The sequence below is a fragment of the Somniosus microcephalus genome, chromosome 22 (genome assembly GCF_052327205.1).
Source record: "Somniosus microcephalus isolate GS21.2 chromosome 22, FLI_Smic_1.0, whole genome shotgun sequence".
NCBI lineage: Eukaryota > Metazoa > Chordata > Chondrichthyes > Squaliformes > Somniosidae > Somniosus > Somniosus microcephalus.
Window position 1 is genome coordinate 57,376,783 of NC_141008.1, and position 16,015 is coordinate 57,392,797.

General features: G+C 47.5%; 1 protein-coding gene across 1 annotated transcript in view; it reads right to left on the reverse strand.

Annotated features, from left to right (window-relative positions):
* LOC147102416 (carboxypeptidase D-like) overlaps positions 1-16,015 on the reverse strand; it is a 256,138-nt gene that overhangs the window by 17,422 nt on the left and 222,701 nt on the right. The window contains exons 29-32 of the mRNA XM_085964833.1: positions 15,592-15,709; positions 13,305-13,457; positions 4,947-5,095; positions 2,723-2,978 (exon numbers count right to left, since the gene is read on the reverse strand). Coding sequence (XP_085820959.1) covers positions 2,723-2,978; positions 4,947-5,095; positions 13,305-13,457; positions 15,592-15,709 — 676 coding nt within the window. The remainder of the gene's footprint in view (positions 1-2,722; positions 2,979-4,946; positions 5,096-13,304; positions 13,458-15,591; positions 15,710-16,015) is intronic.

Consider the following 16,015-nt stretch of genomic DNA (forward strand, 5'->3'; position numbering starts at 1 on the left):
CCTGACTGACCTGTTTGGACACCATTCACACCTTTGATTGCTGTGATTATCTCTCTGCCGAGGTGTGATAAATGGCAGTTGGTAAGATTACCTGTAAACATCTGACATGATTCTCTGACTATATAAGCTGTGTCTTTATGCATTTCTCCACTTCACCTGACGAAGGAGCAGCGCTCCGAAAGCTTGTGATTTCAAATAAAGCTGTTGGACTATAACCTGGTGTTGTGTGACTTCTTACATTTATCCCAATATATACACTCCACCCCACCTGAAACTATGTGATCTCCTAGGAGAGGCGAGAAACCAGGTAAAAAACCTAGGCCAATTTAGGGGGAACAAATCTGGGAAATTCCTCTCCCACCCATCTCGGCGATCGAAAATAGTCCAGGAGATCACGCTGGCCCTGATTTCCCTGCAGTACCTATCTTTTGTAGGCAGTGACAAATTACATTTTCAGTCACATTGTTCCCAAGGACCAAACACAGTATGCAAAACCAGTGAGCGGTGGCTACCACAGAAATGGCCACGTGGCTATATGACCCATTACTCCAGAAATAGGAACCCACCAATTCCTTGCCCCCTTCTGACCTGTCTTTACTAACTTTGACCCATAGTCCTATCAATCAAACACAGATCTATCGGGTTGGTCATATGACTAGCTACAGCCATGATATATGATTGCCACTGGCCAATGACATTGCTTAGAAGTCTAACTAAGAATTGAAAACTCATGCAATCAGAAGGGATGCACATTGATTTGTATATATTATTCAGAGTATTTAAAATTGTTTGACATTCTAAAACATTTTTAAATCATAAATTCAGGCAAGTGCCCCTGTTATGGTGAATTTCTGGACCGCAATCTAGAAATTCTTGCTTGTAAAGAGGGGTCATGAGCACTAGTTACCCTCTACTGATGAAAGGTCAATGGCCTGAAACATTGGCGGGAATTTTAACTCCCAAAAACGGGTGGGTTTGGGTCGGGTGGGATGTAAAAATGTTAAAAATCTCAAACTCGACCCTAACATGCTTCCAACCTGCCCAATTCCAGTTTTAACAGAGGTAGGAGGGGGAATGGGGGGAGCGGGGGGGGGGGGGGGTGGTAGGAGGGGGAATGGGGGGAGCGGGGGAGGGGCGGGAGGGGGGAAGGCCAGCAACCAATCTGCTCTCAGAAGGTGGGTTGGTTGTTTAAATATTATAATGAGGCTGCGTGCCTCAGATTTAATCTCCATTTTAAATTTCAACTGGCAACCAAAGGGAGGTGAGGACTGCTGGATCCAGCAGGTAAGTGCCTTCCAAGTGCCTTTCCACTTACCTGCTGGATCTAGCTTACCTGCTAACCGCACCCCGACCCTCCGATGTCTCCGCCGCCCCTGATGTGTCTCCGACATCCCCCCCCACCCCACGATGGATCCACGGCCACCGACCCACAATCTCCCCCCCCCCCTCCTTGCTCCCCAGCTGCAGGCCTTCCCATCCGACAGCCAGCCCAGTCTCTCAATCTGGCTGGCTGCATTCGGGAAACGGTGCCAAAAAATGTTAATCAGGCCTTGCCGTTAAATTCATCAGGGCCTGAGGGAAACCTGTTCTTCCACGTTTCCCGACCGCAAAACAGCACCCCCGTTCCCTCCCATCCTCCAAGTTAATATCAGGGGCCATTAACTCTGTTTCTCTCTCCACAGATGCTGCCTGACCTGCTGAGTATTTCCAGCATTTTTTGTTTTTATTAGCCTCTATTGATTCTCCGACCCTCCCTGCCTTCGAGGACAGTTTCAAAAGTAGTGGGACACTTATTCATAAAGGAGGATTCACAACAGTGAAACTTTTAAAACACATCGGCAAAGAATGTTATCATTTATCATTTTCTGCCCCCCTCTGATTGGACCTTGTTTACAAGTAGGAATTTCTGGCTTGCAAGCGACTTTGTATTTGCTGTAATCATGTTGATGGTTGCAACAAAATCCCAACAGAAATCATGTATGTATACAGGAAAGGGACACCTTGTAATTGTATGTAAGTAATGTCCAACATATGATCAATCATTTAACATAAATATTCATCTGTTATTCGCTTAAAAGGATTTGTATTGCACCTAACTACCACATAATCCCAAATGTTATTAGCGGAAACACCTGTAAATGTACCAGAGTCTCTTGGTTGTCCCTTGTTACCATTATGCTCTAATACTGCTAGTTAGAGGCAGCTTGTAAATTGGAACATGAGAACAGGAGGAGGTCATTCAGTCCCTCGAGCCTGTTCTACCATTCAGTGAGATTGTGGCTGATCTGTAACTCAACTCCATTGTTCCGTATCCCTTCATACCCTTACCTAACAAAAATCTCAGTCTTGAAAATTTCAATTGGCGCAGTATCCACAGCGTTAGGAGGAGCGAGTTTCAGATTTCCACTACCTTTTGTGTGAAAAAGTGCTTCCTGATTTCACTCCTAAATGGCCTAGCTGTAATTTTAAGGTTACGCCCTTCTGTTATAGATTCTCCTGCTAGAGGAGATAGTTTCTCTGTAAACCCATTCATGAAGCAGCTCAGTGCTGTAATGGGAAATCAGTAGGGTTTGTATTCTGGAAGGATGAGATCAAATGGGCTGTAGGGCCTTCTCTGAACCTGTTTAGTGATGTGGCGATTCCTTTAAATGAAAATGACTGATGATAAACCTTTTTTGTTTTGCAATAATTCTTATGGCAACAAATAAAGTTTCCCACGTACTTATCTGAGATTTTATGAGGTAGAAAGCCAAAAGTCCACATAGAACGCCTCCAACAGCCGCACCAATACAGATACCGGTAAGTTCTCCGGCACTGAAAGAGTATTGGTTTGATGATGGTGTTACAGTCGGTTCGGGTTTGACTGATTTGTCTGCTCTTTTCAGAATAAAGTTTACAGCTGCTGCACTATATGGATATGAAGAGGTGTCTTGTAAGGTTATAGTCACTGTTGACTGCTGATAACCTTCCTTAGTCACCTATAGGAAAGAAAACAGCATGTATCAGACTCTCATTTAAAATCTGTTACAAACATTTGTCTTCCCCGTGCGTGAACGTTCCCCCAGAAGGTGCTGACTCATGCTGCTGTACAGTGCCACTGGCACGGGCAGCTGCTCTCTGATACTTCAGCCAAATGCCCATTGTTTAACTGGCAGCTTCAGCAGGCTAATCAACTGTGGAGAACACCACAACTGAGCCAGACCCTGCCTTCACCTGCTGTCCACACAGGTGCATTTACCAGGAGTGGGAACTCTGGCCTGATTCCTCTCCGCCCGCTGCCTAGCAACGGGGCATTGAGGACCAGTTATGAAGTCCTAACTGTGGCCCCACGCAGAACAGGGATTGAACCTGTGTACGGATTAGTGCCACCACACTGAACTTATTAGAAGAAAAACTTGCATTTATATAGCACCTTTCGCGACCTCAGGACATCCCAAAGTGCTTTACAGCCAATGAAGTACTTTTTCCAATTGTAGTCACTCTTGTAATGTAGGAAACGCAGCCAATTTGCGCACAGCAAGGTCCCACAAACAGCAATGTGATAATGATGTTGATTGAGGGATATATATTGGCCAGGATACCGGGGATAACTCCCCTGCTCTTCTTCTAAATAGTGCCACGGGATCTTTTACGAGAGAATAGACGTGGCCTCGGTTTAACGTCTCATCCGAAAGATGGCACCTCTGACCTAGCTTCAACAGATTTTTGGGGGAGAGGGTACCAGAGTTCCACAAACCTTTGTGTGAGGAAGTGCTTCCTGACATCACCCCTGAACGGCCTGGCTCTAATTTTAAGGTTTTGGGCCCTTTTTCTGGACTCCCCCACCAGAAGAAATAGTTTCTCTCTATCAAATCCTTTAATCATCTTAAACACCTAAATTAGTTCACCTCTTAATCTTTTATACTCAGAGGAATACAAGCCTAGTCTATGCAACTTCTCCTCATAATTTAACCCTTTTATCCCGGCATTATGGCGAATCTGAGCTGCGCCCCCTCCAAGGCCAGTACAGGAAACTTTCGATTAACCGGCCACTAAATAACCGGAACGCTCTATCCACCGGCAAAATTCAGGAGTCGGTTCAGGTAACTTTTTTTACTTTTAGTTACTTTTTTTACTCATTTGTGGCTGTGCAAGCGTGTAGCTGAAGCTGTTGCTAAGCTACAGAGATGCTTGCAAGCTGTGCCGATTGTTTTGAAGCTGTTGCTAAGCAACAGGGTTTGTTGCTTTAGACGGAGTTCAGAAGCTCCGTATCTTTTAACTATAGCGCTCCGTTATCTGGCATTGTTGATGGACCGGCACCAAGTCGGTCCCGTGCGTGCCGGATACCAGAAAGTTTCCTGTACATCCTTCCCGAACTGATTGCCAGTATATCCTTCCCGAACTGATTGCCAGTACATCCTTCTTGAACACTTCCCGCAGTGCCCAGAACTGAGTGCAGTACTCCAGATGCGGTCTAACCATTGCAGCAGAACTTCCAGCCCCCTTGATATAAGGGCTAACATTTCATCAGCCTCTAAAGAAATTTTTGGTACCTGTCCACTAGAGATTTCTGTACAGGGACGTCTAAATCTCTTTGCTCCTCCACAATTCCGAGCTTATTACCATTTAGAAAAATACTCTGATCTGTCTGTCTGAGCTCCAGAATGGATGACTTCATACTTCCCCATATTGAACTCCATCTGCCCACTTACTTAATCCATCAATGTCCCTTTGCAACTTTCTGCTCCCATCTACACTACTTACCGTGTCAACTAACTTACTGCTGTCAATAAACGTGGATATACAGCTCTCTATTCCTTCATCTAAGTCATTGATAAATATAGTATAACAATTGGTTAATTTTTTTTGAAAGAACCTTGGCTCTCATAGGTGGTGAGTAACATTTCCCTGAATTTCAACCTGAAGTTCAAAAAACATTTGAAACTGAAAGTTTCTGAAGCTAATACCTTAACTGTATATGTACCAGGTAGTAAAAGCCTGTAGTATTCCCCTGAAGCAGAGGTATTAAAGGGGATTAGCATCTCACGGTTGTCTATTTGCACCTGGGCTCCAGAAAGCGTATTGTTTATCTCATCAAATACTTGCCCTTTTATACCTGTTGATGGAACACACAATTAGATTCGGATCAGTGAAAAACATTAAAGCCTTTTTGCTTGAGACAACATTCCGAGCTGCATGTCAAAAAATGTCTGAAATGTTTACAAAATTCTTGAATCTTTTCCATAGGAGTTTCTGCCATTATGCCTGCTTCTCCAGAACGTCTTTTGCCCAATGAGGGATAAGTGGTTTGCACTCACTTACTTCCTTTCCCATGAGAGGAACAGAAAGCTTGACCCTAGCATGCAAGGTACCCATTTGTAGTGTAACAGTTTGGACAAACTTGGACCTAATGCTGCAATAGTGCAAACGTTTGATCCATTGGGGCGGGGAGGGGGAGCATTGTATAATTATTTTAGTTTTTGTTTGTTTAAGTTGGCTATTTTAAAAACAAGGCCATGCCTTGCTATTAATTCATTGTTTTTCTTCCTTTGTTTTATCTTCATTATTACAGTGGGAGTTCCATTATCCACTGTCATAGCAGGACCCACTTCCCAACCTCCCCTGTGGATAATCAAAACTGACAGATAATTGAGAGTCCTATCAGCGTCAGATTGAAGTTGGAACTCTGACCATACTGAACCTGGCCGGACCTGAACTGAAGTCAGGTTCCCCCCCCTCCACAGGCGATTCCTCACACTAAACCCCCATAGTGCTCAACTACGATGACCTGCTCCACCCTGGAGCTCTGTTGCAAAGCCCAAGACTGTCACCAAAGACTGCCTATTTCCCTTTCTGAAACACCACCAAACCTCGATTCCTCCCTCACCCCCACTGTAACTCAAACACTTACCCACACTTTTCTCACCTCCGGGCTCGACTTTTCCAATACCCTCCTAGTGGGCCTGGCAAGGTCTGCTTAGCACAAATTCTCATCCAGAACTCCGCTGTCCATATCCAATCTTGTACTAAGTCCTGCCCCCCCCCCCACCCATTACCCTAGTCCTTGCTAACCTCTACTGGCTTCCCATCTTCCTGATTTCAAAATCCTTCTTCTCATTCACAAATCCCTATATGGCCTCACTCACTCTACACCATCTCTGCAACTTTCTCCAGCTCGTACCCTATACTCTTCGGAGTCTGGATTTCTGTGTGTTCCCTCCCCCTCACCATTAGCAGCAGAGCTTTCAGCCATTGTGGTCTTAACCCCCATCTCTCCGCACCTTCAAAACCTGCCTCTGTGACTTGGATCACCTTCTCTAACGCTCCTCTCCCACTTACAGCTTGGTGTCTGTTACCTCCCCTGCCACAGACTTTGCAAAGTGTGTTCAGGCCTTTCATTACACTGTATAAGTGTAAATTGTTGAAGTTGCTGCCCCATAGAATTTGAAACAAGGTGCACCTAAGAAAGGATATACTTGCCATAGAGGGAGTGCAACGAAGGTTCACCAGACTGGTTCCTGGGATGGGGGGATTATTCTATGAGGACAGATTGAGTAGACTAGGCCTATATTCTCTAGAGTTTAGAAGAATGAGAGGTGATCTCATTGAAACATACAAAATTCTTACAGGGCTTGACAGGGTAGATGCAGCGAGGGTGTTTCCCCTGGCTGGGGGGTCTAGAACCAGGGGTCACAGTCTCAGAATAAGGGGTTGGCCATTAAAGACTGTGATGAGGAGAAATTTCTTCACTCAGAGGGTGGTGAATCTTTGGAATTCTCTACCCCGGGGGCTGTGGAGGCTCAGTCGTTGAGTATATTCAAGACAGAGATCGATAGATTTTTTAATATTATGGGAATCAAGGGATATGGGGATAGTGCAGGAAAGTGGAGATGAGGTAGAAGATCAGCCATGATCTTATTGAATGGTGGCGCAGGCTCGAGGGGCCGAATGGCCGACTCCTGCTCCTATTTCTTATGTTCTTATGAAAGCATGGCTGGAAGTGGCAGCACAACAGTTAAAGCCTTGACTCCTGCTGTGGCAGTCTGTAGATAACCGCAAATCTCGAAAAGAGGAAAGCAAGTAAATGGGGCCATGGGGTCATCCTTTAATTTTATTATTTGTTAACTTTATCTCTTTATTTACTTCACAGGTTTTTCTTTTCATAATATAAAGGTGGGAACACCCAAGGGTTTGATTGAGCAAAATTGTATCCAAGTAACGCTCTATTTTATCACCGAGTACAATGTAACCTGCAAATATTATGCACTGTCACAAATACTGATATCATTCCCTTTGTGTCAAAGTAGGTAGTACGCCCATTACAGTACTACATTTTAAATGTATTTATTTAATTGTAAGACCAAATCTACAACTTTTGCTGCCTTTTGAATTCTTTCTCACAATGCGTACTCTGAGTTCAGCTGGTGGGCAGGAGATTTCTTCACAAAGCTCCAACGTGGCACATAGTCAGTGGTGTAGTCAGTGCACGTACTCAGTGGTGACTACTATGCTCCACTCTCCAAATGTAATCACCTTCTGAAGGTGCTGCCCTGCTGGATTACAGTTCCTCAGGCACCAGCACACTGTTCAGCACCTCGGCCCCAGTGCTACACTCTTTGTGCAAGTGTCACTTATTAGACCACAGCGGGCAGCACAGCCAAGTCCCATCCTGTCCTCCGACCTACCATGCCCATAGATCCCGTATTTTCCACAAGCGTTGCGATCCAGAACGGTAGGTAACCCTGGCTGATTTGTTCCCCTCCTTAGCTCTCGGGCACTGGAGCCAATCGTAGCGCCCGTGCTGTTGGATAGTTTGAGAGCAACTAACTCAGCACAGAACTGCCTCTGGGCCTGGCCAAGGTGGCCATCAACAGGTCCAGGCAGCGGGCGGTCGAGGGAGGTCGTTCGGCCTGTCTGCCTGCCTCTCTTCCGAGCCGACGTTCGCGCCCGGGTGTCCCTGGAGATGGAGCACGCGGTGTCCACCGGCACGCTCGAGGCTTTCCGCGACCAGTGGGACTCTGGAGGGACTGGAGTGCTTCATCACCGCAAGGTACAGTATTCCAATTTAATTTGTTAAGTTTCCTTTTAATTTGTTTTTTGTTAAGTTACAGTTTTTTCCATTGGGTTGTGCCCCTTTAAGGGGGACACATACTTAACATCCAATAGACAACTGCCTGAGATAAAGAAAGATTCAGCACAGACCAAGGATGACACATGGGACACTTCCTGGTTGGCATCCCTCAGTTCCACACTGGACCCTAGACTTTCTGATCGGCGTTATTTTAACCCCAACTAAAGAAAATGAAACACTACTGCCATTAAAAGAATGCCAACAGGCGGTTAAGAAGGCAAATGGTATGTTGGCCTTCAGAGCGAGAGGAATTGAGTACAGGAGCAAGGATGTCTTGCTGCAGTTGTACAGGGCCTTGGTGAAACCACACCTTGAGTATTGTGTGCAGTTTTGGTCGCCTTATCTGAGGAAGGATGTTCTTGCCATGGAGGGAGTGCAGCGAAGATTCACCAGACTGATACCTGGGATGGCAGGAATGACGTATGAAGAGAGATTGGGTCGATTAGGCTTATATTCGCTAGAGTTTAGAAGAATGAGAGGGGATCTCATTGAAACTTATAAAATTCTAACAGGACTAGACAGGCTAGATGCAGGAAGGATGTTCCTGATGGCGGGGGAGTCCAGAACCAGGGGTCACAGTCTAAGGATAAGGGGTAAGGGGTAAGTCATTTAGGACTGAGATGAGGAGGAATTTCTTCACCCAGAGAGTGGTGAACCTGTGGAATTCTCTACCACACAAGGCAGTTGAGGCCAATTCATTAAATATATTCAAGAAGGAGTTAGATATATTTCTTAAGGCTAAAGGGATCAAGGGATATGGGGAGAAAGCAGGGACAGGGTACTGAATTTGGATGATCAGCCATGATCTCATTAAATGATGGAGCAGGCTCGAGGGGCCAAATGGCCTACTCCTGCTCCTATCTTCTATGTTTCTATGTAATTGAAAAATCAAGATGTCGGACACAAACTTACCAACTGAATCATGGGAGGAGCTGGGCGAATATAATGTCAACAAATCTCACAAGGTTCACTGATGCAAGTAAGTTGTGAAGCCATAAAATCTAGTGGCTAATGTCTGTCACAAGCAAAACGTGTCCGTTACAGTCGACTAACTTGAATGACTTGTCAGCACTACACAGAGGACCACAGTCTGTAAACCTGAACTGCAACTTAAGGTCTTCTTAAGAATTTGTTAATACATTTTATTGGTGTTATAAATCTCATCATGAAGAAACGACTCATGAAATAACACTGGATGGCCAGCTGGTGGCGCCGTCCAAGGAGTATAAATACTCGGGCGTGGGCTCAGCTTGCCCAGGGACATTTTGTAAGACAGGAACTAGTAAAGTACAACTAGACCTCCATGTTCTGAAACAAGTTGATTAAAGCCTTGCTTTATACTCAAACCAAGTGCGTAGTGAGTTTTATTACGTCAATTGGTCTTGCTGACTAAACAGCAAATAAATCAGCTCTGCATATTCCAGTGTACTGGCTGTTAAAAGTCCAAACTTGGTTAACAGCAAAGCTGATCTCCCACACGGGGTTCTGTAGACAGTCAGTGCCGTGCAAACACACACGTCCAGGCCATAATTTTAACTGGGAGATGGGGAGGGAGCGGGCAGGGGTGGGGTGCTGGAATGCGGGCGGGAAACCTGGGAGAATGAGTTTTCCTCAGACCCTGCTGAATTTAACATGCAGGGCCTGATTAACATTTGTTCCTCAGTGTCCAGTCCACAGCCAGCCAGGTTGAGATGCTGGCTGGCTGTCGGGTGGGTAGCAGAGAGAAGGGAGGGAGGGAGGGAGGGATCGGAGGCCGGAGAGAGGGTCGGGGGCCGGGGTCGAAGGCCGGACCGGGGGTCGATGGCTGAGGATTGGGTGGGGAGGGGGGTCGGAAGGCCAGAGTGGGGAGTCAGGAGCCGGGGAGCAGTCGGGGGCTGGGGGCCGAGGATCGGAGGCAGGAGAGGGGGTGGGGCGTCCGAAGGCCGGAGTTGCGGGGGTGGGGGGGGGTGGTGTTCGGAGGCCGGGGGCCGAGGATCAGAAGTGGGAGAGGAGGTGGGGCGTCCAAAGGCCGGAGTTAGGGGGGTGTCGGAGGCCGATAATCAGAGGCGGGAGAGGGGGTGGGGTGGGGTGTCCAAAGGCCGGAGATGGGGGGGGGTCGGAGGCCGATGATCAGAGGCCAGGGGGGCAGTCGGGGGCCGGGGGCCGAGGATCAGAGGTGGGAGAGGGGGGCGGGGGCCGAGGATCAGAGGCAGGAGAGGGGGTGGGGTGTCCAAAGGCCGGAGGGGGGTGGTCGGAGGCCAAAGATCAGAGACCAGAGGGGCAGTTGGGGGCCGGGGGCCAAGGATCGGAGATCAGAGGCCTCATGATAGGGGCAGGGTGAGGTTGGGGGGAGATCGGAAGAGTCGGGGGGGGATGTCCGATCGCGGGGGGTTGGCGAAGCAGGAATGTTGGATCCAGCAGGCAAGTGGAAAGGCACTTACCTCCTGGATCCAGCAGTCCCCGCCTCCCTTTAACTGGCGAGTTGTCCAAGGCCTGGGAAACCAGCCAGCCAAAGTTAAATTTAAATTGGAGCTTCAAATGAAGTACGCAGCCTCATCATAATATTTAAAGTGCCAGCCTGCTTCCATTAAAACCGAAAGTGGCCAGGTTGGAGTCGGGGTTCAGATTTTTAACATTTCACCTCCCACCCGACCTCAACCCACCCGCTTTTTGGGGGTTAAAATTACCCCCCCCCCCCGCCGTCTTTAAGAAATGTTGTGATTAGACCAGAACCACAACTCCCAGAGTTCAATGCGATTGATTGTGAATGCGCAGTTTATTTAGCAGGACTGTGGAAAGCAGAACACCATTTAAAATGGTCTGTGCTTCACAAAGAAAGCTAGAACTTAGGTTGGTTTTGAACTCATTTGGCCATTCTCAGTCCGAAGCCATAAAAAATGTCTGCGTCGCAAGAGCCTATCCACAAAGCAAGAAAATTGAACCTGTGTGAAGCGACAGACAAGGGAAAATTCCCCTCTGTGCTATGAAGGCCATCATAATTGTCATTAAAGAATTTCCAGCACAGAAATAGGCCATTCGGCCCAACTGGTCTCTGCTGATATTTATGCTCCCACCCTGTTTCATCTCACCCTATCACCATATTCCTATCCTATTCCTTTCTCCCTCATGTGCTTATCTATATTGCCCTTAAATGCATCTAAGCTATTCGCCTCAACTACTCCGATGTAACAACAGAAAATGCTGGAAAAACTCAGCAGGCCAGGCAACATCCGTGGAGAGAAATTAGAGTCGACGTTTCGGGTCAAAACCCTTTTTCAAAACTGGAAAGGAAATGAAATAGATCGAAGGCAGGGCTGCGATAGAACAAAAGAAGTAAAAGAGACATTAAGAGGTATTCAAAACCAGACGAGATGGTAATAGGACAAGTGGAGACAAAAGACAGCTCAGATTAGGTGTGAAGTGTAACAAGGTTGAAGAGCCAAACGGAGATCCCGTCGAAGAGAAGAGCAGAACTTCTTCAAGGTAGGCATTCCTAGAAGAAGTGTGGCTCAACCACTCCCTGTGGTAGCGAGTTCCACATTCTCACCACTCTCTGGGTAAAGAGGTTTCTCCTGAATTCCCTATTGGATTTATTAGCGACTATCTTATATTTATGGTCCCTAGTTTTGGACTCCGCCCCCCCCCCCCCCCACACACACAAGTGGAAACTAGGGTAGTCTACCCTAGCGAACCCCTTCATAATTTTAAAGGCCTCTATTAGGACACCCCTCATCCTTTTTACAGGTACACAAAGAATACCCTGGGTTGGGAGGGCTGTGTTTACACATTCGTACATAATATAAAAACAATTTTCTTTCATTCTTTTTAACCCACATAAAAGTAAAGGCTGTCCAAATATATGGGCACAACCCAGATAACTAATAAGTGATTCAACTGTGCCCCACCATTCCAAATCCCATTATAACTTTAACAACAATTGCCCTCTCTCATTTGTTTCAATTGTAGGAACTGCTGGTCTAGGTATTTAAAAACAAGATACAGGAAACTCTTTGGTATCCGGCACCGACGGGACCGGGATGGTGCCGGTTGATCAAAAATTCCGGATGACGGAGAGGGTTATCTACCGAGGCTATTTTTTAACAAAGAAAAATTAAAAAAATCAAGAAATGTGCAGTACAGGTAGACTACCCTTTATCCAAACTTCCGAAAACCGAAACCCTCTAAAAACCGAAGGTTTTTTCGGTCAGCGTAAGTCGTGCGCACGACATGACCAGAGTGGCGCACGACTTACGCTGAGCAGAGGGTCAGCGTAAGTCGTGCGCACGAACCCCCGCGGACCCCCACGGACCCCCGCCGACCCCCCCGCGGACCCCCGCCGACTTACGCTGAGCAGAGGGTCAGCGTAAGTCGTGCGCACGACCCCCCGCCGACCCCCCCCGCCGACCCCCCCGCGGACCCCCGCCGACTTACGCTGAGCAGAGGGTCAGTGTAAGTCGTGCGCACGATCCCCCGCTGACCCCCCCGTGGACCCCCGCCGACCCCGACCCCCGCCGACCCCCCCGCGGACCCCCGCCAACCCTGACCCCCGCCGACTTACGCTGAGCAGACCTGTTGGTGGAAATGCGGAACTTCATTGCATTCCAGGCTAGCAGCGACGGACAAGCCACGACTGCGGACCCCCCCGCGGACCCCCGCCGACGCCGACCCCCCCGCCGACCCCGACCCCCCCGCCGACCCCCGCCGACCCACCTTCCGAAATCCGAAATTTTCCGAAAACCGAAACACGGCTGGTCCCGAGGTTTTCGGATAAAGGATAGTCTACCTGTATACAGTAATTGGGTACTCACCTACAGAATGTTGTGTTAAATGGATGGTGGAAGATGCTTGATTAAGTACAGTACTGCCAGTTGAGGGTAATGCAATGCAATGACTACCAGCAGCGTGGGATACACACAGTACCCCTGTAAAATGGCGGATCAGAAGAGACTACCGGCAGCGCGGGAGAGTCAGACTCCTGTTACAGGGGTATTGAGGTGTTCCAACTTCCGACAGCACCAAGAAGCCGAGTAGTGGCAGTTTGGAGAACTACCCCCACTGACTAACTCAGCCACCGCGGGAGACTCGGACTCGGCAACATTGCCGGTTATTGAGGTGTTGTTTTCGGAGTGAGAATTTTGCCGGTTAATAGAGAATGCCGGATATTTAGGTGCCATTTAAACGAGAGTTTCCTGTACAAACATTGCCAAACTGTTACCTAAATGGCCCTGTTTGAGGTACTGAATCAAGGCGGCTCTGTTGTCCCACCAGAAATGCTGGAGCTCCTCCACCGGGGGATATTTGCAACAAGACACTTCCAGGGTGACTTCCAGACATTGACCCCACATGTAATTGTAGTCCTGCATGCTACCTGTGGAAAGGAAGGATTGGTTAGTTACTGCAGTCACATTACAGCTTTACCTCTTTGGCCTCACCAACTTTCAGGCCATTAGGCCAAGTGGTGGGAACGGGTTGGAAACAAACGGGAGCCCATTAGGAACCTCTGCTGATGACTCTGCCAGAGCGCGTCAGGCCAGGGGGTGATTCTCTCATTTGAATATGGCCCGTGGATGCCCTCCAGTCCTGGGAGGCTGCAAAATGCGGTGAAGACTGGCCGCTCTAGAGGGAGTTCTGGCACCACCACCCCCGCCCCCCGCCACAACTCACCCAGCCCCCCCAACAAATGACTCCTCTGATGCCCTGGCAATGCCCCCTTTTTTAAAATGTACTCACCTTTTCTTCAAGGGTGCAGCCTATAACCCAAGACTGGAGACCTCAGGTAGGCTCCGCTTGCGCTCCTCCCATGGAGGCTCCGCTCCAAACAAAGTCTCGCGAGAGCAGGAGTCAGGCCCCACTGTATCCAGGACCTGGCCTCATTCACGGTCATTCTGCTGCACTCCTGCCTGACTTACGGTGGAAGTGTGCCAGACTTTTGGCGCCAGGGTGTGCAAGAATAAATCTTCCCACACCTTGCTGTTCAGTAGAATGTCCTGCTATGCCAGCGATATTAAACATTTTAAGGAATTAAACCAAAGGAATCATTTAATTGTGTCCTCGCTCCCCAGAGAGCAATTGCTGGGGTGGCAACGCTGACTATTTTCTGTTAGGACTAATTTCTTTCAGTCACCAATTGTAAAAGCTCACCGAGTATTAGAAACATAGAAACATAGAAGATAGGAGCAGGAGTAGGCCATTCGGCCCCTCGAGCCTGCTCCGCCATTCAATGAGATCATGGCTGATCATCCAAAATCAGTACCCTGTCCCTGCCTTCTCCCCATATCCCTTGATCTCTTTAGCCTTAAGAAATATATCTAAATCCTTCTTGAATATATTTAATGAATTGGCCTCAACTGCCTTCTGTGGTAGGGAATTCCACAGGTTCACCACTCTCTGGGTGAAGAAATTCCTCCTCATCGCTGTCCTAAATGGCTTACCCCTTATCCTTAGACTGTGACCCCTGGTTCTGGACTCCCCACCATCGGGAACATCCTTCCTGCATCTAGTCTGTCTAGTCCTGTTAGAATTTTATAAGTTTCGATGAGATCCCTTCTCATTCTTCTAAACTCCAGCGAGTATAAGCCCAATCGACCCAATCTCTCCTCATACGTCATTCCTGCCATCCCAGGTATCAGTCTGGTGAATCTTTGCTGCACTCCCTCCATGGCAAGAACATCCTTCCTCAGATAAGGCGACCAAAACTGCACACAATACTCAAGGTGTGGTCTCACCAAGGCCCTGTACAACTGCAGCAAGACATTCTTGTTCCTGTACTCAAACCCTCTCGCTACAAATGAGATTTAAACCCACGTTCTCATTAATTTGCATATAGCTGAAGCTGCTGGCACTAACTGATCTAGGTGTTCTGATTTGTCCACCAAATGAGGCAACGGAGTTAAGAACAGCCCCGTCCAAACCTCCAGGATCACAAAATTCAAAGAGGAGAAAGCTCTTACAAAATTCTTACAGAGCTTGACAGGGTAGCTACAGGAAGGGCGTTTCCCCTGGCTGGGGAGTCTAGAACCAGGGGTCACAGTCTCAGGATAAGGGGTCGGCCATTTAGGACTGAGATGAGGAGAAATTTCTTCACTCAGAGGGTGGTGAATCTTTGGAATTCTCTACCCCAGAGGGCTGTGGAGGCTCAGTCGTTGAGTATATTCAAGACAGAGATCGATAGATTTTTGAATATTAAGGGAATCAAGGGATATGGGGATAGTGCGGGAAAGTGGAGATGAGGTAGAAGATCAGCCATGATCTTATTGAATGGCAGAGCAGGCTCGAAGGGCCAAATGGCCGACTCCTGCTCCTATTTCTTATGTTCTTATAAAGCAGCGAGGGAGAAAGATAAGCCCAAATAGGACTGAGTTGCCTGGGCATGGAGGACTCGATTGCTAGGAGCTCGGGTATTGCGTGTGGCCCACAGCTGCAGTTTGGACACCCGTTTTAATCCGTTAATATCTTTGTACAATATTTGTAATTAGTTGTCAGAAAATATAGATAATTTTTACCAGCAATTGGATACCAGGCTGCACCGTTGACAATCCCATCTACAAAGTGAAAGGAAGCATTCACCTCCTGGGGACAAGGGTTCCCAGTCCACATGTTGGCATGGGTGTAGGAATATACCTAGGACACAAATGATAGTTTATTAACTAATACAGCAACTCCTTTTTTGTCCTATTCAAAGGCCTGCCAGTGTAGACCAGCATCTTGCCTGAAGGTCAGTGAAATATTTTCCAAATGTTAGAAGGATTAATCTCAGTATTGTTTGGCTCATGATAAAAATCAGGTTCAGTTTGGCATAGTTAAATCTCAGTCCCAGTACACAGTGGTTCAATTCATACGAATTTCTTTTAGTATCTTGTGGCATTGCTCACAGTAGGTCAGATGATGCATTGCTTTATAAGAACAGGAGGATTATACCATGTAATG